The sequence below is a fragment of the Labeo rohita genome, chromosome 17 (assembly GCF_022985175.1).
Source record: "Labeo rohita strain BAU-BD-2019 chromosome 17, IGBB_LRoh.1.0, whole genome shotgun sequence".
Classification (NCBI taxonomy): Eukaryota; Metazoa; Chordata; class Actinopteri; order Cypriniformes; family Cyprinidae; genus Labeo; species Labeo rohita.
This window is the reverse complement of record NC_066885.1, coordinates 20,599,280-20,624,049: the sequence shown is the minus strand read 5'-3', so window position 1 is coordinate 20,624,049 and position 24,770 is coordinate 20,599,280. Positions and strand designations below refer to the sequence as shown.

Below are 24,770 nucleotides of genomic sequence, written 5' to 3'. Positions count from 1 at the left end.
AAACAGCGATATAGGACGATTTTGAAGTTGAGGGAGAAAATACGATTGGAGTTTTGCGACATACCCTAACTGTCTTGAGCCAGAATACACAGAATTCAGGCAGAGCAAGACAAGATGAGTGTTTGACATTAAAAAGTATATAAATTGTATTATTTTTATGAAAATAACTGATCGTTTCGCTAGATAAGACCCTTCTTCCTTGGCAGGGATTGTTTACAACCACATTTGGGATCGTTTGAAGCCGCATTTAAACTGAAATGTTTTCCTCAAAAAACATAATTTCCTTACAACTGAAGAAAGAAAGACATGAACATCTTGGATGACAAAGGGGTGAGTACATTATCTCTAAATTGTTGTTCTGAAAGTGGACTTCTCCTTTAATAATATGGTTCCAACCCTGTTTAATACTAGTGCTATTGCATGGAATAAATTACCAGTGTCAGTGAAGGAAGTAAAAGATTTTTTGAGTTTTAAAAGATTGGTAAAAAGATGGCTGTTGGGTGTACAAGTTTTTTGAAATTGGTATTTGATTAGGAGATTCTGTCGTTTTGTCTATTTTGTACACAACCTTACTTTTTATATTAACATTGAGGGCGGCAATGGAAATAAGCCAAAGGCTTTATTGTGTTTTTATCCTTGATGGTTTTTTGAAGTGTATGGGATACAGTTTATAAACTTGTCAGATAAATTTTAATTAAATTCAACTGAAAATTTCAATTCAAAATAATGACTTTATTCTACAATTTCTTCTCTTCGGTGTCAGTCTTCAGCGCACGTTCATGAGAGTACCATGACGCATACAATTTAACTATGTCCTGTCTGGGCCTTAAATGTGTCAGTTGCATTGCTGTCTATGCAGGGTCAGAAACCTCTTAGATTTCATCAAAAATATCCTAATTTGTGCTCCGATGATGAACAAAGGTCTTACGGGTTTGGAACAACATGAGGGTAAGTAATTAATAACAGAATTTTCATTTTTGGGGTGAACTCTCTCTTTAAGAAGCACAATTGTTTGCAGTATTGATAATACACACCATCAGCATAATAGATTAATTTCTGAAGGATCATGTGACACTGAAGACTGCAATAATAGCTGCTGAAAATTCAGCATTGCATCACAGGAATTAATTACATTTTACAATATATTAAATTAGCAAACAGTCGTTTTAAACTGTAATGACATATATTAATATTAAAAAAATGTTACTGTATTTAAAAAAATACAGCATTTAAAACACTTAAAAATCTTACCAACCCTAAACTACTGATACTGCATATCATTCATTTTATTAATAAACATAAATATTATTTTTTAAATCTTAGGTAGTTAAGTCTTAAGTGATTTGCATAATTAATCTTTCTTACATTGCATTTGATTGACTGGTTCTGTGACTACTCTTTTAAAATGTAACCAGTAGTTCAAACTTGTTTTGATTGCTCATACAGAAAAAGTAAAACTCATGAAGCTCTAAATGTGTTTTTTCTCACATGCATTCCCTGTGTCACTTGTAACCAGTCATAAGGGTCAATTTTTGGAATTTGGTCAGTTTGAAAGCTGAATAAATAAACTTTCCATTGATGTATGGTTTGTTAGGATAGGACAATAGTTGGCCGAGAGACAACTATTTAAAAATCTGGAATCTGATGGTGCAAAAAACTCAAAATATTGAGAAAATCACCTTTAAATGAATGTACTAGCATTGCATGTCACTAATCAAAAATGAAGTTTTTATCTATTTAGGGTAGGAACATGATCTTACTTAATATCCTAATGATTTGGCATAAAAGAAAAATGAATAATTTTGACCCATGCAATGTATTTTTGGCTATTGCTATAAATATACCCATGCTACTTAAGACTGATTTTGTGGTCCAGGGTCACTATACAAATACATCATAAAAACTTAAGTATTGGAAAACTAACAAATGACACCCAAAATATAAAGTAAATTCCTTTCTTTGGCAAGAAATAAATAAATAAACCCATTACTCTACCTCACTCCCATCTTGCAGTCCATGACGTTGGGCAAATCAAACTTGGCCAATAGGTCTTTCATTTTGAGAAAATGCTCTCCGTCTCTCTCAACCACTCCGTAGTAGCTGGGCACGAAAGAATGTAAAGCATCCTCTTTCAGCTTCTCGAAACACAGCTTCTCATTCTCTGAGAACTTCTTCAGTATGGAGCCCTCATCCCCTGCTTTAAAGCTGCCTGGGCAGAAACACAACCACAGACAAAAGCTGACTAGAGTCACTGGAGCACATATAATCAACACTGAGCCAGTCAGCCAGATCTTAGTCAGAATGTGCGCCTTCATCATCTATTAGTATTACAAGTGACTGTGCACACATTCATAATGTTAAAAGGGGTAAATAATTTATGTTTGATATCTGCATGTGTTTAGCGACACATCAGATGTGTTGAGGAAAATAAGTTTATACGTACGCCTTCATGGTTTTTGCCATGTGAATATGGCATGAGTCAAGTGTCATCACATAACACTACTCATGACCACTTCCCTAAAATGGTATCAAATGACTGTACTTCCTCATGTATTTTTTTAAAAAAAAGTGTTGTTTACAATTAAACAGTCAGAAGGCATGGGCTAAAATCAGGGGCGTTTTTGCCAGGGCAGCACGTCGTCTGCAGATTTGATGGTTTATATATTTGGTTATGGTTTTAATGATTGCTTTTTAAAATAATTAACTAGCACAAAAAAACTTGAGGTTAATAATTTAATGATTATAATAATAATTTGTTTTAAAAAATTCTAATATAAATATTGACACTGAAGACAGTCACAAACATTGCAAATTGCCGTCCCATACCCTGGAAACTGTGCAAACTGTGTAAATATGGAACTGAAACATGAATTTACATTTTTGGGGGGAGGTTTACCTTTATGGCCTGCTAGCTGAACCCAGGACAGTCGTCTTCGCTGTGAGGTCAGTAAAGGGCAATTGACAATAGTTTTCAGTTTCCACCAGGCATTTATTTGCTGGAAAAAGATGAAAACACAATCATCCGTGACTATGAAATAAGTGCATTAAGTATTTCAAATCCTCTGCTGTGAATAAAAGTCAACCCCTGAGCACCGGACAATAAGTCTGAGATAAACGAAATATGACCAGTGACCGAAAACCAACTGACAGTGTTTTTTAAACACTGCACAATGTTCCTTAAGTGTGTGAGACTGAGTCATACACACATGGTCTCGGTTGGAGCTGTGAAGCTCTGTAATCTAGCACTTCAGCCCATAACATAGACGTCTGGTTTGCTGCCCATTTCAAATAAGCATTCTGGAAAACATTTTTGTTGATTTAAGGAGTAACATTTGCATTGCATGCTGTCTCTGTGAATCAAAGTGAATTGACAGGCACAACGCCTTTTACTTGAATAATGCGACATACTTCCAATTGAACCAGGTGAACCAGTGTACCAGGAGATCCAATTGTATCCACTTCCAAATCAGTCAATTCTGATTTAATTTTGATGTTACAGTCATGATGTAACAGAAGTGGCGACAGATCTTATCTTTTATATTGTGACGTAAAATGGATTAAAACAGATCAGTGGAAAAGAAAGAATACAGGGCAGGACTTGGCTCTATCTATTGCTTGTTGACTGGATGGAGGCAGTTCTAAATATAACCTTGTAGTCGTGATTGTAAAAGTTGTTTTACTGGAAAATTGAGCCATGACATTTTGAATGAAATTTATGAAGTAAAAAAAAACAAACAATTAATTCATGGATGATTTGTTCACAATGATATGCTCGATTATGGTAAAAAAAACATCTTTATATAAGACAGTTTAGACAATTTATTTGATCAGAAATACAGAAAAAAATTATATATATATATATATAATTTTGCTTCAACTTTGCATCACAGGAATAAATTACATTTTAAAGTATATTAAAATAGAAAACCATTATTTTTGAATTGCAATAATATTTCACAATATTTCATTTTTTCCTGTATTTTTGATCAATAAATTGTCTAAACTGTCATATATATATATATATATATATATATATACTGCCCTCCAAATGTTTGGAAATGCCCTAGAAAAGTAGGGTTTGGGACAATACTGGCATGAATCCTTTTTAATTTGTGATAATTTTGCACTGATAATGACAACACAAACTACAAAAACATATTTTATTACATGAACAGTTTATACACTGAAAAAACTTAAATTCTCAATTCATCAAAATATCCACCATTAGCAGCTATTACAGCTCTGCATAATCTGGGCCTAAATTCATTGTATTCTAAACTTAACTGGCAATCAGTTGTTGAAGATATTAAGGTGTGCTGACCCAAAAATCTTTTAAAAACCTGGGCCACATTTAAACCAGTAAGCAGGCATCACAGCTGGCAAAGGGGCATGTCTGACTTTGACATGAATATATTGCCATTATTATGTAATCAAAATGAGAATTATTATTGCTGGTCTTTAATGATAATGTCAAGTTACTTTAATGTATTTGCACCAAAACATAAGGATTTATGCTGATATCGTCCAAAACCACACTTTTCCAGGGGTGTTTACAAACCTTTGGATTATATATATATATATATATTTGATGACTAAAAAGTTAAAAAAAGAGCAGCATTTATGTCATATAGAAATCTCTTGTAACTATATACACTACCAGTCAAAAGTTTGGGGTCAGTCTTTTTTTTTTTTCTTTCTTTTTGTTGAGAGAATTTAATACATTTTTAGCAAAGATGTATTAAATTGATATGAATATTTTTATACATTTTTTGCTGAATAAAAAGTAAAAAAAAAAAAAAATCCAAATAAAAATCTTTTGTAACAATATACACTGCCAGTCAAAAGGTTGTTTTTTTTTTCTTTTTTTTTTTTTGAGAGAGAAATTAATAATTTTATTCAGCAAGGATGTGTTAAATTGATAAATAAAGTGATTGTAAAGACTTATATTGTTAGAAAAGATTTCTATTTTGAATAAATGCTGTTCTTTTAAACTTTTTATTAACTAAATAATCCTGAAAAAAGTATCAGAGGTTCCAAAAAAAATATTAAGCAGCACAACCGTTTCCAAAATTGATAATGAAATCAGCATATTAAAATGATTTCTGAAGGATCGTGTGACACTGAAGACTGGAGATATGGCTGAGAAAAATTCAGCTTTGCAATCACAAGAATAAATTACATTTTAAAATAGAAACATTATATTTTAAATTGTAATAACATTTCACAATATTACTGTTTGCTGTATTTTTGATCAAATAAAAAGAGACTTTTGAATAGTAATATTTATACACATAATTTTGTGTATGTATTGATATATTTAAGTTATGAAAAGGTATTACAAATTTGTTTTCTTAACATTAAAGTAAATGCTGATGAAAACTACAGCAATAAATTATGTATTATAATTATTTATATATATTGATTATATTGTTTTCAGAAACTTTGGGAGCCAAAATTGTAACTGAAAAAAAAAATATATTTGATTGATTGCTTGATTGCAATAACATGCATTTAAAAAATATGGTGAATTTCAATTTCATGCCAACTTTAAGTTGCTAGTTTTGATATAAAGATCATCATTATACTTTAACATCATCATGTACTGTACCTTACTTAAATACCAATCACTACAATTTCCTCGTATTTTTGTTACTTAATAAATATGAAATGTATTTAACAGCAGTACAAAATAAAAAAGAAATGCTTACAGTGCTCTTTGTTTGTTGATCTAATTACTGCATTTAGCATTTGTATGGCAGTAAAGTCCTTAAAACCTTATTTAAATAAGTTTAAATAAAACACAATTATTTTCCAGAAATTGCATACACAAAATGTAAGTAAAAAAAACTTGAGAAAACATGGATACTGCAGGTGTTGAAATGCTAAGGGTGAAGCTGAAGTGCTTTGTTTGTTCTTCCACTTGATATGGAAAGAAACATTGTTACGTTCCACCTCTGCTGATGTGCTGATGAGTGAAGTTTGCCAACATGTGTTGAATTCACCTTCAGGTACAAAAGCTGAATGGAAAACCTTCTTTAGCGTGCAGCAATTATTATCGAGCCTTTAAAATGGATGTAGTACTTAAAACTTTGCTTTGGGCGGTTGGATACGATCCAGAGAGCACACCATATTTTAAGTCAAGCAGACTGCGTACGCCCCTGTATAAATACTGAGAAAAGCCATAAACCAAAGGGTATGCCCTGCACTTTGTGGAGCTGTGCATACACACATTTTTAACACACCCATAACTAAATATTGAACTGGACAGTCATGCAAACAATTCAAACATAGTGGTGCCAACTCTCAAACAACTACCAATCACGTTTTAGAAAAGTGTGACATGTATCTATGAAAACATAAGACCTTCAATAAACATCTATTTTCTCTTTTCTAAAATTTCATTTTAGTAGCAAAATTTTGAATTTGTAATAAAAACAAGGAATTTATGACTAAAGAGGCAAAAACTAAACATGACATCTTTGGTATCTTTTATGTACTAGTTAGACAAAAAAAACTCTTTTATAGTGAAAATGTGCTTCAGAACTTGAAAAACTACCTTGGTATACAGCAAAAAAAGAATAATTTCAAATGTGTTGTAATCACAAGAGTTTATAAAACTGACCTTAGATGCTCCACCATCGAACTGCGGGTGGAAACTTATTTGTGACACTGTGGCTTCTGCTTAAATGTCAAACGGCAATGAGTTTATGTTTTGATATAGACTGATAAAATGAAGTGTTTGTCACTGTACGTGTTTGCTCTCTCAGAATAGACGTCTGCAATAGCTTGGCTCAGACGTTCAATTTAAAAGCTCTGAATGGCTTTTTACAGTGTCATCGAGCTTGACTTTTATTGGGCCTAGGAAGATGAACATTGATCAGTTCGTTCAGTGCAAGATGTGTAACTTTCCGAAAAAGAACGAGTAGATACTACGCAGACATGGCGTCCAGGCAAAATGTTTAAAGTACAATGACAGCGAAAGCCTTCTATGGCTGCGAATGAGCCTGAGGACCACAAAACATGAGACATCCATTCAGAATAATCACAGAAGTGAGAAACAAAACAGATGATTGGATAGATTTATCTATTAAGCACTGTGGTAAGTATATTGCTTGTACATTTTTATTTGCTCTTCTTTTTATAGTCCTTTAATTTACATTCACACTTACATTCATGCATTTGGCAGATTCTTCTAGCTCTATCTGAAGTGAGTTTTAATATTTTCAAAGTAAACAAGTCATCACTTTGGATTTACCTCTGTTACAGAAATTACCAGCATGTGAGTATATATATATGAAGAAAAAAAAAAAAACCTTGGCACATAGTGGTTAGGCCTGTTGAGCTTGTTATTTTAACACTTAAAGTGCTGCCAGGTTATTGAAGCTGCACGCCTGTGATATTTGCTCAACTCATACGACACTGAAGACGTTCAATGCAAACAAAAAATAAACAATTCTGATAAAAACGCCGAACAGCCTACTTTGTAAACAGTGAGGGAGAAACATATTGATCTGCTATGGATGGATAGATATTTCCGTTATGTTTTTAGCAACTTACTCCAAATATTTCTTTACAAAGAACACACAAGAGCTACCTGATACAAATCTAGCCACAAATGCCATGTGTTGTGTCAGTAGTTTTGAACTGGCAACAAAGTGAACACACATGCTTTCACAATTAGAAGCAAGTACAGACAAACAGGCACCCACACAGGCATACCAAAATCATGACTTCACATCAGATCTTTACAACTAATGCTTTAACACAAAGCCGTCACTGGATCTGCAGATTTCAAACAGAATGTTTCTAATACCTTAGTTACTGTATAAGTACAAATGAAACTCCTCAAGATGCAACGATAGGTGAGCTAAGATCCAATTGGCTACTCAAGAACAGATAAAAAAAGAGTTTCATAACTTTACAACAAGACAGTTCCTCATTACTAGTCTCATGACGGGTTTCGAATCGTCTGCCTTTTTTTTTTTTTTTTAAGAAGAGCTCTGTAAGAATGAAGAGCCCATGATTCACCCCAAGCGTTTGCAGATTTACCATAATAAATTAATCATAAAACATAATATGTATAACTATTTCTTATTGTTGTCACACATGCAAGTCCCAAAAACTATATCTCAGTAAGGTTGAGTCAAGTCCACTTACACAAATACGTGTTGCTCTAAAAGTGGTTTTATATGTGGGTTTTAAACACCTGTCGTAATTAGGTCAAAGCCCTAGTTTTGATTGGAAAATATAATTTTTGTTCCAAATTAAACGCATAATTAGCTTTAAAATATAGATAGTCAAATATAAATATTTTAGCATTAGTTACAATAATTGTTGACGAAGACAATGTTTATATTTTTGGTGTTTCATTAAATCTCTTGTGTTTTTTAGCTTTTTGCAGGATGTTAAATGTCAGGTTCAAAAGTGACAACATGCCCCGTTTAGACTAATAACATGATCTACCATTGCACCAGGTTATCATAAAAGCTCAACATCTGTTTAATGAACTCAATTTTTTCCTGTGCAGTAACGGTGGAAATCTACAATAGCTTTCTGCAGCCAGAGCTACAATCAGAAATGTTGACTGAAAAAAAATATTCACAAGCGCAAAAAGTGCGACAGTAGTTTTTGCCTTTTCTTATTGATTATAGTAGGTGAATGTCTGCATGACCTACCTCTCCCGAGTCTACCGAGTCCCCGAAATGCTCGAGAGTCACGATGCCTTTGCTTTTGGTCTCGTTGTCGCTGAGGATGTCATCCTCCGACTCGTCAAACGCCGTGGAGGAGCCGTTGGAGGAGATGGAGGAGTTGGAGAGTTTACGGCGCAGCCGTCCGTTCACCACCTCGTCCAGATCCTCCTCAGTGATCTCCCGTGAGTCCCCATCAGACGTGATGGTCACCTGCGGCACTAGGCACCCTCTCCCCGGGTTAGCGTCGGAGAGAAAGCCTGCTTGCCCGCTGTACTGTTCCGCCATCTGTGCTTGATCATCACAAATCTCTGTGGATGAAAAGTTTCCTGCGCCTCCTCCTCCTCCTCCTCCACCTCTCCTTGATCCGTCGCAAACCGGAGACGAACGGGAGAACACCGCCTCTCTCAGGGACCTCCGCCTCTGTTTGGGCATCGAGGTGCCAGGAGGGCTCAGATTATCCCACCTCTGTCCGAGGGGCCACACGCTGCGATACTGAGTGTGGCGAGCCGCTGAAATTAATCCAGCCTGTCAGACACTATATTTCCAGTAAATTATGTAACAAACGATCTCCATCCAGATAACTTTGTTTGGCTTGGCGACGCGAGTCCGTGGACGTACATTCACAGCCAGGGAGCCCCAGTAAACAGCGCTCGAGCTGCGCGAACACACATCTTCCGCGTTTGAAACGTTTCCCCGCTCTTCCTGACTTTTAATTTGCTCGACTTTTGCTTGATAGCGCATTTCCTTATTCAATGCAGAATTCGAGCACACTGCTGTTTATTGTGCGCTCGCGTAGCTGTCGAGGTAAACCTTCACTCTGTCCATCTGAACCTAAAGAGGGGGCTTATAAATGTAGTCAAAGTAAAGGTAAAGTTGTTCAAAGTCACATGAATTGCTGTGATTTCAATATTATAAAGCATCCCTTAGCCTGTTACAAAGTGATTATCAGATTTATGTTAAATCACATTAGGAAATAGAGGGGGATGCAAAAAATAGATGTCAAAAACAGATTAAATACTATTTAATCTGTCTCATTTAAGTTTAGTATGCTTTTTAATCCTGTAATTCGTTCATAAATGTTGAGGTTGTGAGAATTGTACACTAGCGGTCAGAAGATTTTTAATGCTTTTAAAAGAAGTCTCTTCTGCTCTCCAAGCCTGCATTTGTTTGATCCAAAGTACAGCAAAAACAGTACAATTTTGAAATAGTTTTACTATTTAAAATATCTGTTTTGTATTTGAATATACACTACAAAAGTTCAAAAGTTTGGGGTCAGTACATTTTTATTGTTTCTTTTTTTTTTTTTTTTTTAAGAAATTAATACTTTTATTCACCAAGGATGTGTTAAGTTAATAATTAAAAGTTTATTAAAAGTTAATAATAAATAATTTACATTGTTACAAAATATTTATATTTTGAATAAACACTGTACTTTTTAAACTTGTTATTCATGAAAGAATCCTGAAAAAAAAAATTACAGGTTCCAAAAAATATTTGGCAGCACAACTGTTGATATTATCCAACATTGATCATTCTAATAATAAATCCACATATTAGAATGATTTCTGAAGGATCATGTGACACTTTAGACTGGAGTAACAGCTGATAAAAATTCAGCTTTTCATCACAGGAATAAATTCTATTTTAAAGTATGTTAAAATAAAAAACATTATTTTATATTGTAAAAACATTTTGCAAAATTACTGTTTTTTTTCTATATTTTTAATCACATAAATGCAGCCTTGATGAGCATAAGAGACTTCTTTAAAGAACAAGTCTTACTGACCCCAAACTTTTGAAGGTAGTGTATGTTAAGATGTCATTTATTCCTGTGATTTCAAAGCTGGATTTTTAGCATCATTACTCCAGTCACATGATTCTTCAGAAATCATTCTGATATTTTGATTAGCTGCTCATAAAACATTTATTATTATTATTATGTTGAAAACAGCTGTGCAAGATTTTTTTCAAGTTTCCTTGATGAATAGGAAGTTCAGAAGAATAGCATTTATCTGAAATAGAAATCTTTTGTAACATTATAAATGTCTTTATCATCACTTTTGATCATTTTAAAGCATCCTTGCTAAATAAATGTATTCATTTATATAATTTCTCCCCCCCCCAAAAAAAAATCAACGAAGAGTCCTGAAAAAAAAATGTACTCAACTGTTTTAAATATTGATAATAATAATAATGTTTCTTGAACACCAAATCATATTAGAATGATTTCTGAAGGATCATGTGATACTGAAAACCGGAGCAATTATGCTGAAAATGTAGCTTTTATTACAGGAATAAAATCTAAAATTAAAATATATGGAAATAGAAAGTGGTTATTTTAAATAGTAAAAATATTTCACAAAATTACTGCTTTTGCTATGTTTTAGATCAAATAAATGCAGACTTGGTGAGCAGAAGAGATTTCTTTAAAAACATTATAAATCTTACTGTTCAAATACTTTTGACTGGTAGTGTATAACACTACCACTCTTTTGGATCGTGTTGTTACTGTAAAATGTAGCCTACGTATAATAAAACACCTGTATAATGAAAGATCACATGATGACTTGAAATTCATCAGAATTGCCTGCAGTAACTGAAGTCATAAAAACACATATAACACACAGCATAAAATAATGAAATAAGCATCAAACTAAACAACATAAACCATTCCAATGTACAAAACCAATAACAAAAACAATCAGAAAGTTCCGAGTGGCCATTTCACCTTAAATTATAATGCACGCATACAATCTGTATTTCAAAAACATTGTAGTCAACAATATTTTACCCTTAACCACATTGATTTGTTAAATATAATGTAATTTCCCCCTCGAAGCTAGAAAGTAATTGTTACTATTTTGCTTCTAAACATTAGAAAACTAGAAAATATTTTGAAGTAAAATGTAAGCAATTGTTTTTTAACAGAGTGGGATCTTTCCAGTTAAGGATTATTAAATATGTTTTTTACTTATTTTTACCGTATATGTTAAGGTAACGTACAGTTAACCAATTACAAGTTTTTACAGTAGTTTTTTAATGCCCCTTACAGTTAACCAATTACAAGTTTTTATTGTAGCATTTTAATGCCCCCTTTTACATTGTTTTGTGATGGTTGTCATAGCACTGTGCTGTAGTTTGGACTTCCTCACAGTAGGTGGCAGTAAAGGTCTAGTGGCAGGTAGAGGTCACGCGCACAACACGAGAAGAAGAACGCAATTCTTTCCAGAGCATGTTAGTGAAGTTCGGAACTGTTTCCCTGCACTCATCACCTGTCCGAGTGCAATTACATTATTAACTCAACACAGTTGTGTTCTGCTTTCATTCTGCAGTCACTGCAGTTTCCAAAATGTTGGCTGTCAGAAGAGCACTGCGCGTTTGTCAGCGAGTGGCATATGTCAGTGTTTCGCGTCGTGGATGCGCTGGAGCTGTTCCAGTGGACGACGTCGTGAACGGTCTTACCGAGGAGCAGATCCAGGTATCCCACACACCAGCGGGTTACGTAACTTGGAGCCAAAGCTCGTAAAATGTCACTGTTTAATTTTGGTAGGGATGAGCTAGTTTGCTGTGCTAGCATACGTGATGACCTTTGACACAATTCTGGGAACTTCAGACTGTATGTGTTTAGTATCCAGGCATTTATCAGTATAACGCACGCAGTTATGTTAATTTTTAAAGAAAGCATCATTCATGCTGGCAAAGAAACTGTTACTGTCATGTTCGTGACCTGACTTGAAAAACGAAATGCGAAATACAAATCTAACCTTGATATTAAAATATTTAAATTAGTCAGAAGTTAACTTAAAAGTTGCATATTTTTAAGGTTTTAATATATGATACACTGAGATTTTTTTTTTTAAATGGTGCCTGTGCTAAATGGTCATGTTGTGTGGGTGTGAGCGGACGGAGCGTTTTGATTGGACAGGATCATTTTATATAACCTTTATTAGCTTTAATAGGAAAGTCATAACACCACTTATAGAAATCTGCGATTGATCATAGTGCTTAAGTTTGGACTTGGCTCTCTAATGGTGTTTTGGATGTGTGTCAGTGTCATGTGGTGGTCTTCTGAAATCAGGAGGCAAATGCCCCTCTTAGTCTGATATAAATGAATGATCCAGTTCTGTACAGTGGTGTCCAGGTTAAATGTGTATGGCATAACCCATTTCTTTACAATACCCAAGAAAATAAAAAGTGGATTTGATTATAGACACTAACATTCAAAACTCTAAAGTTTAGTACTTTTTAAAGGAATAAATGCTTACACTGCTTTTCAAGTGTTTAGGATCAATAAGATTTTTTATGTTTTTTTAAAGATGAATTGTCTGCTTATCAAGGCTGCATTTATTTGATTAAAAATACAGAATAAAATGTAATATTGTGAAAATATTATTGCAATTCAAAATAGTGGTTTACTTTAAAATAGATTTTTTTTCCTGAATTTTCAGCATCATTACTCCAGTCGTCAGTATCAAATGATCCGTCAGAAATCAATATGCTGGTTTATTATAAATGTGGAAAACAGTTGTGCTGCTTAATTATTATTATTATTATTATTATTATTATTATTTTATATATATATATATATATATATATATATATATACACTACTGTTCAAAAGTTTGGGGTCAGTAAGACTTGTAATAGTCTTTAAAGTAGTCTCTTATGCTCATCAAGGCTGCATTTATTTGATTGAAAAAAAAAAAAAAAAAAAAAAAAAAAAACAGTAATATTGCAAAATGTTTTTACAATATAAAATAATGTTTTTTATTTTAACATACTTTAAAATAGAATTTATTCCTATGATGAAAAGCTGATTTTTTTTTTATCAGCTGTTACTCCAGTTTTAAGTGTCACATGATCCTTCAGAAATCATTCTAATATGCGGATTTATTATTAGAATGATCAATGTTGGATAATATCAACAGTTGTGCTGCCAAATATTTTTTGGAACCTGTAATTTTTTTTTTTCAGGATTCTTTCATGAATAACAAGTTTAAAAAGTACAGTGTTTATTCAAAATATAAATATTTTATAACAGTGTAAAATTTATTAAACTTTTAATAAACTTTTAATTATTAATAATTCTTTGAATAAAAAAATTTCTTAAAAAAAAAAAAAAAAAAAAAAAAACAATAAAAATGTACTGACCCCAAACTTTTGAACGGTAGTGTGTGTATATATATATATATATATATATATATATATATAAATGTACAAATTAATACTTTTTATTATGATTTTTATTCTATTATACTTTTTTATTTAATACTTTTATACTTTTTTGTTCAGCAAGGATGTTAAATTGCAAAAAAAGTGATCATAAAGTCTTATTGTTAGAAAAGATTTCTATTTTGAACAAATGCTGTTTAACTTTTTATTCATTAAAAGAATCCTGAAAAAGAATCACAGGTTCCAAAAAAGTATTAAGCAGCACAACTGTTTCCAGCATAGATTATAAATCAGCATATTAGTATGATTTCTGAAGGATCATGTGACACTGAAGACTGGAGTAATGTCTGATGAAAATTCAGCTTTGCATCACAGAAATTTTTAGAAAGTTCTAAAGTATATTAAAATAGAAAACTGTTATTTTAAATTGCAATAATATTTCATAATATTACTTTTTACTGTATTTTTGATCAAATAAATGGACTTTTTGAGACTAAGAGACTTCTTTAAAAAAACATTAAAAATCGTACTAATCCCAAACTTTTGAAAGGCAGTGTATATTCAGAAAAGGTAAAAGAAATACATTTATAATGTTACAAAGGTTTCTGTTTTAAACGTGCTGTTCTTTTAAATGCTGTTCCTCAAGAGCCCTGTAAAAAAATACAGCAGATCTATTTTAAATATTGTAATGTAAATATTGTAATATTTCTTGAGCAGCAAATCAGCATATTATTAGAATAATTTCTGTAGGAGCATGTGACAAAAACAAAAAATGCATTTTATTATAATGAAGTCACCTCAATATATTTTTATTTTATTTATTTTTTTAGCACTAACTGTGTTTGGCTTCTGTGAATTATCAAAAATAACTTAATATAGTACTTATTACTTATTACTTGTTTTTCAGTAACAGTAGACTTTTTAAAACTGTATCTAAATTATACATGTAAAAAAAAAACAGGATTGTAGGGCTGCAATATTATGACAAAGATCAAAATTGTAGATTATTTCTCTTTATATTGTAATAATTATTATTAATATCAATATAGAAAACTATATAAAACATTTTGTTTCATTTTGGGCATGTTCATATTCTGGCTTTATAGACAAACATGTCTCTCCGTGATGTTAGTAACACAAGTATGCAAGAACTCTGGTTATAATCTTTTATGCTACAAAATTAGTCTTTTACTTTACATCGTATCTGCACTGTGTTGTTTATGATGAGGGAATTTGCAAATGTGCACACTCAAACAAAGCTCCAGTGTTTTTAGCACTGACTAATCTAAGCACCTCTGATTGGTCAGTGCATTCCCAAGTTCAACAGAAACGTGTTTGATTGGTTATAAGGCATTCATTTTCATATTTCATTTTAATCGCGAAAGCTATAGTACATTGTTTAATTGTGCAGGGGAATTTTTTGCCCCTTTGTCTTTAATTTATAGGGCATTTTTGCCACAAGCTCTCGTTCATTTCTGACCCTGCCATAGTGTAGGAATATCTTAATCCTACTGCGCAAATACTATATCATGATATTACTGCCACTGTAATTATTATTATTATTATTATTATTGTAAGGGGCTTAATGCTAAAAGTGTACATTTAGTGTCATGGAATTGTTTTGTTGAGGTTTTTGGCAGCTCATATTATTTGTGGACAGTCTGCTCTGTGTTTATCATACATCTTTCTTTTAAACACCAGCTCAGACAGACAGTCCAGAGATTCTGCCAGGAGAAACTCACTCCCTATGCTAATGAGATTGACAAGAAAAACGAGTTCCCCCGCATGAGGGTGAGTTCCTGTACATGACAGGTATCTCAGGAGTATCTCTGAAATAATCCTGAATAATAATGAATCCTGATCTTCTTTTTTTTTTTTTTCCCCCAACTAGGAGTTTTGGAAGGAGATGGGTGAGCTTGGACTGCTTGGAGTTACTGCCCCAGGTTGGAGAATATTTCAAAGAATATAGTTAATGACAAAACTGCTGCTGAAGCTGATAGGATTGTCTTTGGAAAACATAAAGTTATGTTTTTATCCATGTGTGCAGTGGAGTACGGTGGAACGGGATTGGGCTACCTTGATCATGTGATTGTTATGGAGGAGATCTCCCGTGCGTCAGGAGCTATTGCTCTCAGCTATGGCGCGCACTCCAACTTGTGTGTAAATCAGTTGGTGCGACATGCTAATCAGAAACAGAAAGAAAAGTACATGCCAAAGGTGTGAGTCAAGACTTTTGTTCATTTAGCAGAATGAAAGTGCAGTCTGTTACATTTTCTATTTAACTAGCTTAAAGGAGAAGTCCACTTCCAAAACAAAGATTCACATATAATGTACTCACCCTCTTGTCATCCAAGATGTTCATGTCTTTCTGTCCTCAGTTGTAAAGAAATTGTTTTTTGAGGAAAACATTTCTGCATTTTTCCTCCATATAATGGACCGGTATGGTGCCCCAATTTTAAACTTCCAAAATACAGTTTAAATACGGCTTCAAACAATCATATTTTCTCCCTCAAGTTCAAAAATAATTTCAAAAGCACCCTACATTGCTGCAGAAGTTCTGACCCAGTCTTTGCAAAGCAAACATGTAAATAAGATCAAACGCCCTCAACAAAAAAGGTAAAACAGTGATACAGGACGATTTTGAGGTTGAGGGAGAACATGAGATGGGAGTTTTTCGACATACCCTAACTGTCATGAACAGGAAAACAGTCCAGGCAGAGTAAGACAAGATGAGCGTTTGGCATTAACAAGTATATAAATTGTTTGTTTTTTTTTGTTTTTTTTTAAATAACCGATCGTTACACTAGATAAGACCCTTCTTTCTCGGCTGGGATCGTTTACAACCGCATCTGGGATCGTTTGAAGCCGCAGTTAAACTGCAGTTTGGAAGTTCAAATTCGGGGCACCATATCAGTCCATTATATGAAAAAAAAAAATGCTGAAATGTTTTCCTCAAAAAACATAATTTCTTTACGACTGAAGAAAGAAAGACACAAACATCTTGGATGACAAGGGGGTGAGTACATTATTTGTAAATTGTTGTTCTGGAAGAGGAGTGTCTCCTTTAACTAAAACCAACCCATGACATGATGCATTAGGGAAAAACGCACTGTTTTTTCACAGTGTAAACACAGACTAATTAAATGCATTTAGGTTATTCATGGATTTTTGTGGTTTCAGTTGTTTTTCACAATTATTGTATGTTTGTGCTTCAGTTGATTACAGGGGAACATGTGGGTGCCTTGGCCATGAGTGAGCCCAACTCTGGCTCTGATGCGGTGTCCATGAAACTGACAGCGAAAAAACAAGGTGACTGGCCTTCTGTTATCGCTCTGTGCTGCTCTGTTAGTCTCTGCTGTCGGTTGCTATAATAGGCGCTGTTATTTCAGTGCCATGGAGATGTCAGAACTGGTTAGATATACATGCATGTTATTGGCTGGTTTGTTAGATATATTTCTCCTTTGATATATACGACCATTCAAAAGTTTGGTGTCAGGATTTTATTTTGAAATGAATTATTACTTTTGTTAAGAAATATAAAGTGAAGTTAGTAAAATGTGATAGGAAATAATGTTATAAAAGATTTCATATAAATACTGTTTTATTTATCAAAGAATCCCTAAAAAATTTACAACAGTTTTCACAAAAAGCATCAAGTGTTTTGAACATTGATAATAATAAGAAATGTTTCATGAGCTGCAAATCAGCATATTAAAATGATTTCTGAAGGATCATGTGACACTGAAGACTGTTCAACTGTCCAATTTTAATATACTTTAAAATATAATTTATTCCTGTAATGCAGCGCTGAATTTTCAGCAGCCATTACTTCAGCCTTCAGTTTCACATGATCCTTCAGAAATCATTCTAATATGCTGATTTATTATCAGTGTTAAAACTGTTGTGCTGCTTAATATTTTTCTGGAATCTGAGATACTTTTTTCTTTGATTCTTGGAATAAAAAGTTTAAAAGAACAGTTCAAAATAGAAATCTTTTCTTACAATGTAAGTCTCTACTGTCACTTTTTTTTTATCCATTTAACACATCCTTGCTGAATAAAAGTATTAATTAGTGTATATTGTAACACTAAATTTCTATATTGAATAAACACTGTTCTTTTTAACTTTTTATTTATCAAAAAAATAATGAAAAAAATATCACAGGTCCCAATATTAAGCAGCACAATTGTTTCCAGCATTAATTATAAATCAGTATATTAGAATGATTTCTGAAGGATCATGTGACCCTGAAGACTGGAGTAATTATGCTAAAAATTCAGCTTTGCTTCACAGAAATAAATTATATTTGAAAGTATATTAAAATAGAAAACAGTTCTTTTAAGTTGCAATAATATTTCACAGTATTACTGCTTTTACTGTATTTTTATTTCATTTTTATCATTCAAAAACATTTAAAAATCTTACTGATCCCAAACTTTTGAACGGTTGTGTATGTAGTAATTTATCTTATTAGTCGGAATGCACCAATGTTTAAATAATTCTAATAAACCAATAATTTTGTTGTGGCTGACATTAAAAGTGTACACTATTTTGTCTAAATAAAAAGAAAAAAACAAAAAAACAATTAAAAACAGAAATCAGTCACTTAGACATCATAGCATTACAATGCAAAGTATTAATTTTGGCATTTAGTAAAGATTAAACAGCTCTGTTCAGTTATTACTATAAATATATAACAGATAAATAATCAACATTGGCTGATAATTTTCTAGTATCTTCCAATTAAAAAAAAACAATATAATAAAATGTAATTGATATATTGTGCATTGCTACTGATTAGTGTTTGTAATGTAGGTTTGTGATGCTTGTTTATACCAATGCGAGGCCTTTCAAATAAATGTGTCACTATAATGTAATGACGTATTAGTGATTTTCCTGTATATTGTTTGCGGAAAAAAGAAAGGATTTCATCAAAATACATATTTGCTTTTAATTGGCTAAATAATCTAGCTCCTAGAGTAGTGTAGTTGAGGCATCTACTGTACCATAAAGGCTAAATGTGTATTGCTAACCAGAAAAAACCTGACAGTGCATGTTTGCCTGTATTATAACCTTCTTTTCCCTTTGATCTGTCATCTTTAAGGGGATCATTACGTGTTAAACGGTAATAAGTTCTGGATTACGAACGGACCAGACGCAGATGTTTTGATTGTGTATGCTAAAACAGACCCAGAGGCAGCAGCCCGTGGCATCACTGCTTTCATCGTAGAGAAGGTTAGATGTCCTGTTGAATGATTGATTATGGTTTACTGTTCAGTCTGAAATCATATTACACGTAGCGTTGAGAATCTGATTGAATGTTTCATTTTTAATCTGTTGATCAGGAAGGCAGCAGCTTCAATAGATAAGCGTATCATAGTCATTGTGCTTGTGTTCTTGAAGGGCATGCCAGGATTTAGCACAGCGCAGAAGCTGGATAAACTGGGAATGAGAGGATCTAACACCTGTGAACTCATCTTTGAAGACTGCAAGGTCCCTGGTGTGTGAAGCCTATTATGCATATTTGTGAGTCTGAATATGTTGGCGGTCCAAACAACAGTTTAAGACGCTCTGTTGTGCTTTCAGAGGAAAACATATTGGGCCCGTTAAATAAAGGCGTGTATGTTTTGATGAGTGGCCTGGACCTAGAGAGACTCGTCCTGTCTGCTGGACCTGTTGGGTAATTGTTGCTCTGTTCATTTTCTAGCATACTTAGACATGTAATTTGTCAAATAGTTATTTTTGACCATTTTATGCATTCCCTCAGCATCATGCAAGCTGTGCTTGACCATGCGATTCCTTACTTACATGTTCGTGAAGCCTTTGGACAGAAAATCGGCACCTTCCAGGTATGCTTTACACTCTAAAATATGCAAGGATTTGTTTGTTCAATATGTTTTATTCTTGTCTACTATTAGATGAAATTACTGTTTGCCAGCAAACACTCAGCTATGGTATTTCTCAGTTCATTTATTTTGATATGAGATGTTTCCCACTCTTTAGAAGTGTTGCACTGTATGTGTGCTAGTGTGAATTTTGTTAATGAAATCTTTGACAAAAGATGTTTTTCACCTGACTAAAATGAGACCCTAATAAGGTCGTTAAACGATAACTGAGACTATATCAACATGCAATATTGTTGACTAAAAAGATGAAACTAAAGTGTAGTTAAAAGACAAAAACTTTACCAAAACTTTTTTATTTTTGTTGAAAAAGTGGAGCCAAAACATGTCAGACTGCTATACAAGGTGCCAGATATCATGAGCTCAAATGCCCCAATCAGAGCTTTTCTGTTAATCGGATCTGTAGGCTTCCTTGTCCGGCTTTTTGCTTTATGCGGTCTGGCAACCAATCATACGCTCTCTCACAGAAAACACTGACATATAGTACGTTACTGTTACTATATGAGGTATTCTGCTTAAATGAAAGTGTAATTTAGCCAGTTTGTGTTCTTTCATTGATCTCGACTGTATTGTGGTTGCTGATTGTAAGGTTGTTTACGCAACCTCAGTCTTTTTTGCTGTTGTTTTAGAAGTGAAACATTAATGCAATTTGGAATTATTGGAATTACTATTAGGAAATTCTCTGTTTTATTATTTGAGAGTAGGTTTTTGTTACACCAGTTTTCATAACAGACAGGGCGAGTTAAAGCCTATCTAAAATCGTTCGTGTTTATTTAGCCTCTAGTTGATATCCTGTTATAAATCTGTACACCAGATGAGGTAAAATAAACCATGCATACAAGTCAATATTCTATTGATTTGTGCATACTGGTGATAGTGCAACTTCTGATGAAATGTACAAATTTATTTTCCAAATTAAAATAATCATTGCAATTAAATTGGAGCAAAATAATATTTTTTTTAGCATTTTAACCATTATACAGTAAGACGAAAATATGATGAAAATGTGTAAGTTTCCACTGACTAAAACTAGACTAAAATTCTCAGACATTTGCTCAGGTTTCACAGACATGGCTAAGCCAGGATTAGGCCATAGTTCAATTCAGACATTTAAGTAATTTTTATAAATGTGCCTTAGAAATTTTTTTTTTACTGGTGTGCATTTCAAGAAAAAACAAGGGCACTGGCATGTTTTAAGAGCAATCAGTGCAACTGAAACAGCACAAGTTGACTAAATGCATAGTTACAGAATACATAAATACAAGTTACATTTGACACCAGACTAAGTCTAAGACTGATTTTAAAAAATAGCTGACAAAATGAACGCAGATGTTTGCTCAACAACCCGTTAATGTCCAACAAATGAAAATACTGAATAAAGGTAAAACTGGTTTTGAATGGAATGTTTTTCACCATTTGAAAGAAATGAAAGGAGTAGTTTACTTTCAAAATAAAAATTTCCTGATCATTTACTCACCCTTATGTCATCCTTTCTTTCTTCAGTCAAAATGTAATTAAGGTTTTTGAGGAAAACATTCCAGGATTTTTCTCCATATAGTAGACTTCAATGGGGCCGGGTTGAAGGTCCAAATTGCAGTTTCAATGCAGCTTCAAAGGGCTCTACATGATCCCAGCCGAGGAATAAGGGTCTTATCTAGTGAAGCGATCTGTCATTTTCTAAAAAAACAAAAAATAATAATAAAAATGTACATACATTTAAACCAGAAATGCTCGTCTTGCACCAGTTTTGCGTCAACGACTCATGCATTATGTAGTCATGTTGGAAAGGTCAACTCCTCCAACTTAAAAATTGTCAGACGTTGTTTTACCTTTTTTTGTAAAGGGCGTTTGACTTTCTTTGCACCTATGCATTGTAAACACTGGGTCTGTACTTCCACCTGCATCATGCGTCACTTTTCCAACATGATTAATATGCAAAGTCTAACTAGTCCAAGAAGGGCATTTGTGGTTAAAAAGTATTTAAATTATTTTTATTTATTTATTTATTTTTATTTTTTAAGAAAATGACTGTTTCACTGGATAAGACCCTAATTCCTTGTCTGGGATCATGCGGAGCCCTTTAAAGGGGTCATCGGATGCCCATTTTCCTCAAGTTGATATGATTCTTTAGGATCTCAATGAAAAGTCTATAATATACTTTGGTTAAAAATTCTCAATTGTAGTGTAAAACAACACCCTTTTTACCTTGTCAAAAAGAGCTCTGCAAAAATCAACTCATTCTGATGGATTGTTCTTTTAAATGCAAATGAGCTCTGCTCGCCCCGCCCCTCTTCTCTCTGTGGAGTGGCGAGCTGCTCGGAGAGATTGTTTACTTTAGCCATGAAACTTGCTAACTAGCACGTTATTAGGAAAGGTGATCTCATCATAAAAAAACCCTTATACTCAATTCTGCTGTAGGTGAAGCTAGATCATGAATGATTTGCGTGAACATAGATGCTTTTATGTAGATCAGGAGGCACATTCCCTTCACAAACAAACGTAATCCACTGCATCTTCAGTGGCTCAGATGTCAGGAGTAAATGACGACCACTATGTTCATTATTACATCCAGCAACACAACACCTCAATCTCTCAATCGGAGATATTCTTGTCTAACTTGCATCCCTGCTCCAGCATCGAAAACAGTGAAGATCGGACTGTTACAGCTGATTTAGGGCAGGTCTGAGGTAAGACGCTCATGTCAATCAACTATCGTGGGAGCAGCCTCTGTTGGTGTGACGTCACCAACAGGCATCTGAGAACGGCTTGATTTGAAAAAGTGGATATTATTTTTACAAATTTAATAAAAACCACTTCATGGATTTTTATCATTATAGGGTAGACGTGTACATACATTGCCAACACACATTAATGTTATCTTCAGACCACTGGAATGTTTCCCTTAAAAATCTTGGTTTCTTTTCAGCTGAAGAAAGAACATCATGACTATTTTGGATGACATGGGGGGATGAGTAAATTATCAGGAAATTTTTGTTCTGTGGGTGAACTAATCCTTATTTGTCAAGGACTAATCAACAACGACAGACTTTTCCATTCTCACAAAAGGTTACTATTTCACATAAATGCTGTTTTTTGCTTTGTATTCATCAGGCAATCCTGAAAAAAAGTGCGGCTTAATATTTATGTGGAAACCGTTGCACAGCCTTTTCAAATTGTGATGTTAAGAAATCTTTCTTGAGCATTAAATCAGCATATTAGAATGATTTCTGAAGGATCATGTGACACTGAAGCCTGGAAGAAATGGCAAAGAGGAATAAATTACATTTTTTTTTAAATAAATTAAAATACAAAAATGATATTTTAAATCGTAATAATATTTCACAGTATTACTATTTGCTGTATATTTGATTAAATAAAAGAAGAGTTCTATCAGGACTTTGAAACAACAGTGTTTAAACATCATTTTATGTATGTATTTAAGTACAATTATGAAAAGTTGTGTTCCCTTGCCAATAACATGATTTAAATGTATTTTTCCCCAACGACTAGCTAATGCAAGGAAAAATGGCTGATATGTACACACGGCTTAGTTCATGCCGACAGTATTTATACAACGTTGCCCGTGCTTGTGATAAAGGCCATTTCAGTGCTAAGGTAAGAGCTCCATACCCACTTTTTGTTATTTGACTGCTTTGTTTTAAATTGGTACATATCAGCCTGGAAATGATGCATACGGTGCTTGCAGTGTATGTAGTAGCAGTATTGATTTGTGATGTTATTGTAGGACTGTGCTGGGGTAATCCTTTATTGTGCTGAGAATGCGACTCAAGTTGCCTTGGATGGAATTCAATGCTTGGGTGAGTGCCTAATAGTTAGCACAGCAAAAACTGTAAGAAATAACTCCCAACGTACCTAAGACAGAGAGGTCAAGGCCAAACCCTTCTGCCTTTATTCATTCTTTCCATAGCATGAAATTACTGGGTGGATGAACGGCAAACAAGTCAAACTTGTATTTACCGGTTGCCATAGATGCTTTGGTTTTTGAACATACATGCAAATTAGTTTTACCTGAGATAATTAAGCACTCATGTGTTGATTGATTGCAAACGCTTATATATTGATCCAACAGTTTGGACAGCTAATGTTAGATTGGTCCTGTTGCTATGACAACAACTCTGAGATGAGCTCAGAAATGGAGCAATTCAGAATTGTCAAATCGTCAGCAAATTAACTCCTAATTCAATAAGCCCAGGTCTTATGACTCAAGTTCTTGTTGACTCACGTTTGCGTCTGTTCACAGGTGGAAACGGTTACATTAATGACTACCCAATGGGCCGCTTCTTAAGAGACGCTAAACTTTATGAGATTGGAGCTGGAACCAGTGAGGTTAGAAGGATGGTCATTGGCAGAGCCTTCAATGCCATGTTCAAATAAAAACAGCTCTTACCGAATGAGCATCTGTGTCTGAGTATCACGTCTGGCATCCTGATTTTAACACCTTTATCAATGTGAAGTGTAATTGCTAATCAGTTTCAAGAACAGTAATGCAAAACTCTATCTCCTGGTGTTTTCTTTGGATGTCAAAAGCTGTTTATATGATGTTCTGTAATAATACATACATGGCATCTAGCATACAAAAACTAATGCAGTAATCATTTTAAGAGGACAGACTGAATTCAAAAATTCAAAATGCAAATTCCCTGAATTAAAATACTTATGATGATGGAAACAGCCAGAGCAATTAATTTCTTCCATGAGCCTTTGTTATGTGACATGGCACATGATACCTGTACAGCATTTCCATTTGATGTGAACAAAAAGGTTTCTTTATAGAGGATATTTATTCAGACATTCTTTTCCTCTTTCATTTCTTTTTATTTTAAGATTGTTCAATCTTATGATTCAAAAGAAGTAGCACATTTTTGAAATAAGCTGTTGTATTGACCCATCGTGTCTTTGGGTTTTCAGAATCCTGCCTTTCTGAATAATCACTTCATGTTTTTGAAGTAAATAATTGTTTAGAATAAATGTATTCTACCTTTCA

The 24,770-nt window shown here is 33.5% G+C and overlaps 2 protein-coding genes across 4 annotated transcripts in view; one reads left to right on the top strand and one right to left on the bottom strand.

Annotated features, from left to right (window-relative positions):
• Window positions 1-9,388, bottom strand: part of itpka (inositol-trisphosphate 3-kinase A) — an 18,387-nt gene extending 8,999 nt beyond the window's left edge. The window contains exons 1-3 of the mRNA XM_051132926.1: window positions 8,676-9,388; window positions 2,897-2,996; window positions 1,996-2,209 (exon numbers count right to left, since the gene is read on the bottom strand). Of these exons, the coding sequence (XP_050988883.1) occupies window positions 1,996-2,209; window positions 2,897-2,996; window positions 8,676-9,122 (761 nt within the window). The 5' untranslated portion in view covers window positions 9,123-9,388. The remainder of the gene's footprint in view (window positions 1-1,995; window positions 2,210-2,896; window positions 2,997-8,675) is intronic.
• Window positions 6,983-24,770, top strand: ivd (isovaleryl-CoA dehydrogenase). Of its 3 annotated transcripts, none has more exons than XM_051132924.1 (13): window positions 6,983-7,099; window positions 12,023-12,168; window positions 15,564-15,653; window positions 15,754-15,805; window positions 15,910-16,079; window positions 17,078-17,171; window positions 18,967-19,097; window positions 19,266-19,362; window positions 19,449-19,542; window positions 19,630-19,711; window positions 23,276-23,380; window positions 23,511-23,583; window positions 24,027-24,770. In XM_051132924.1, the coding sequence occupies exons 1-13, from the start codon at window positions 7,021-7,023 to the stop codon at window positions 24,158-24,160; spliced, it is 1,347 nt and encodes a 448-aa protein (XP_050988881.1). In that variant the 5' UTR covers window positions 6,983-7,020; the 3' UTR covers window positions 24,161-24,770. The 3 variants fall into 3 exon arrangements, with proteins under 3 accessions (XP_050988881.1, XP_050988880.1, XP_050988882.1); XM_051132923.1 differs by lacking the exon at window positions 6,983-7,099 and adding an exon at window positions 9,428-9,557; XM_051132925.1 differs by lacking the exon at window positions 6,983-7,099 and adding an exon at window positions 11,856-11,924.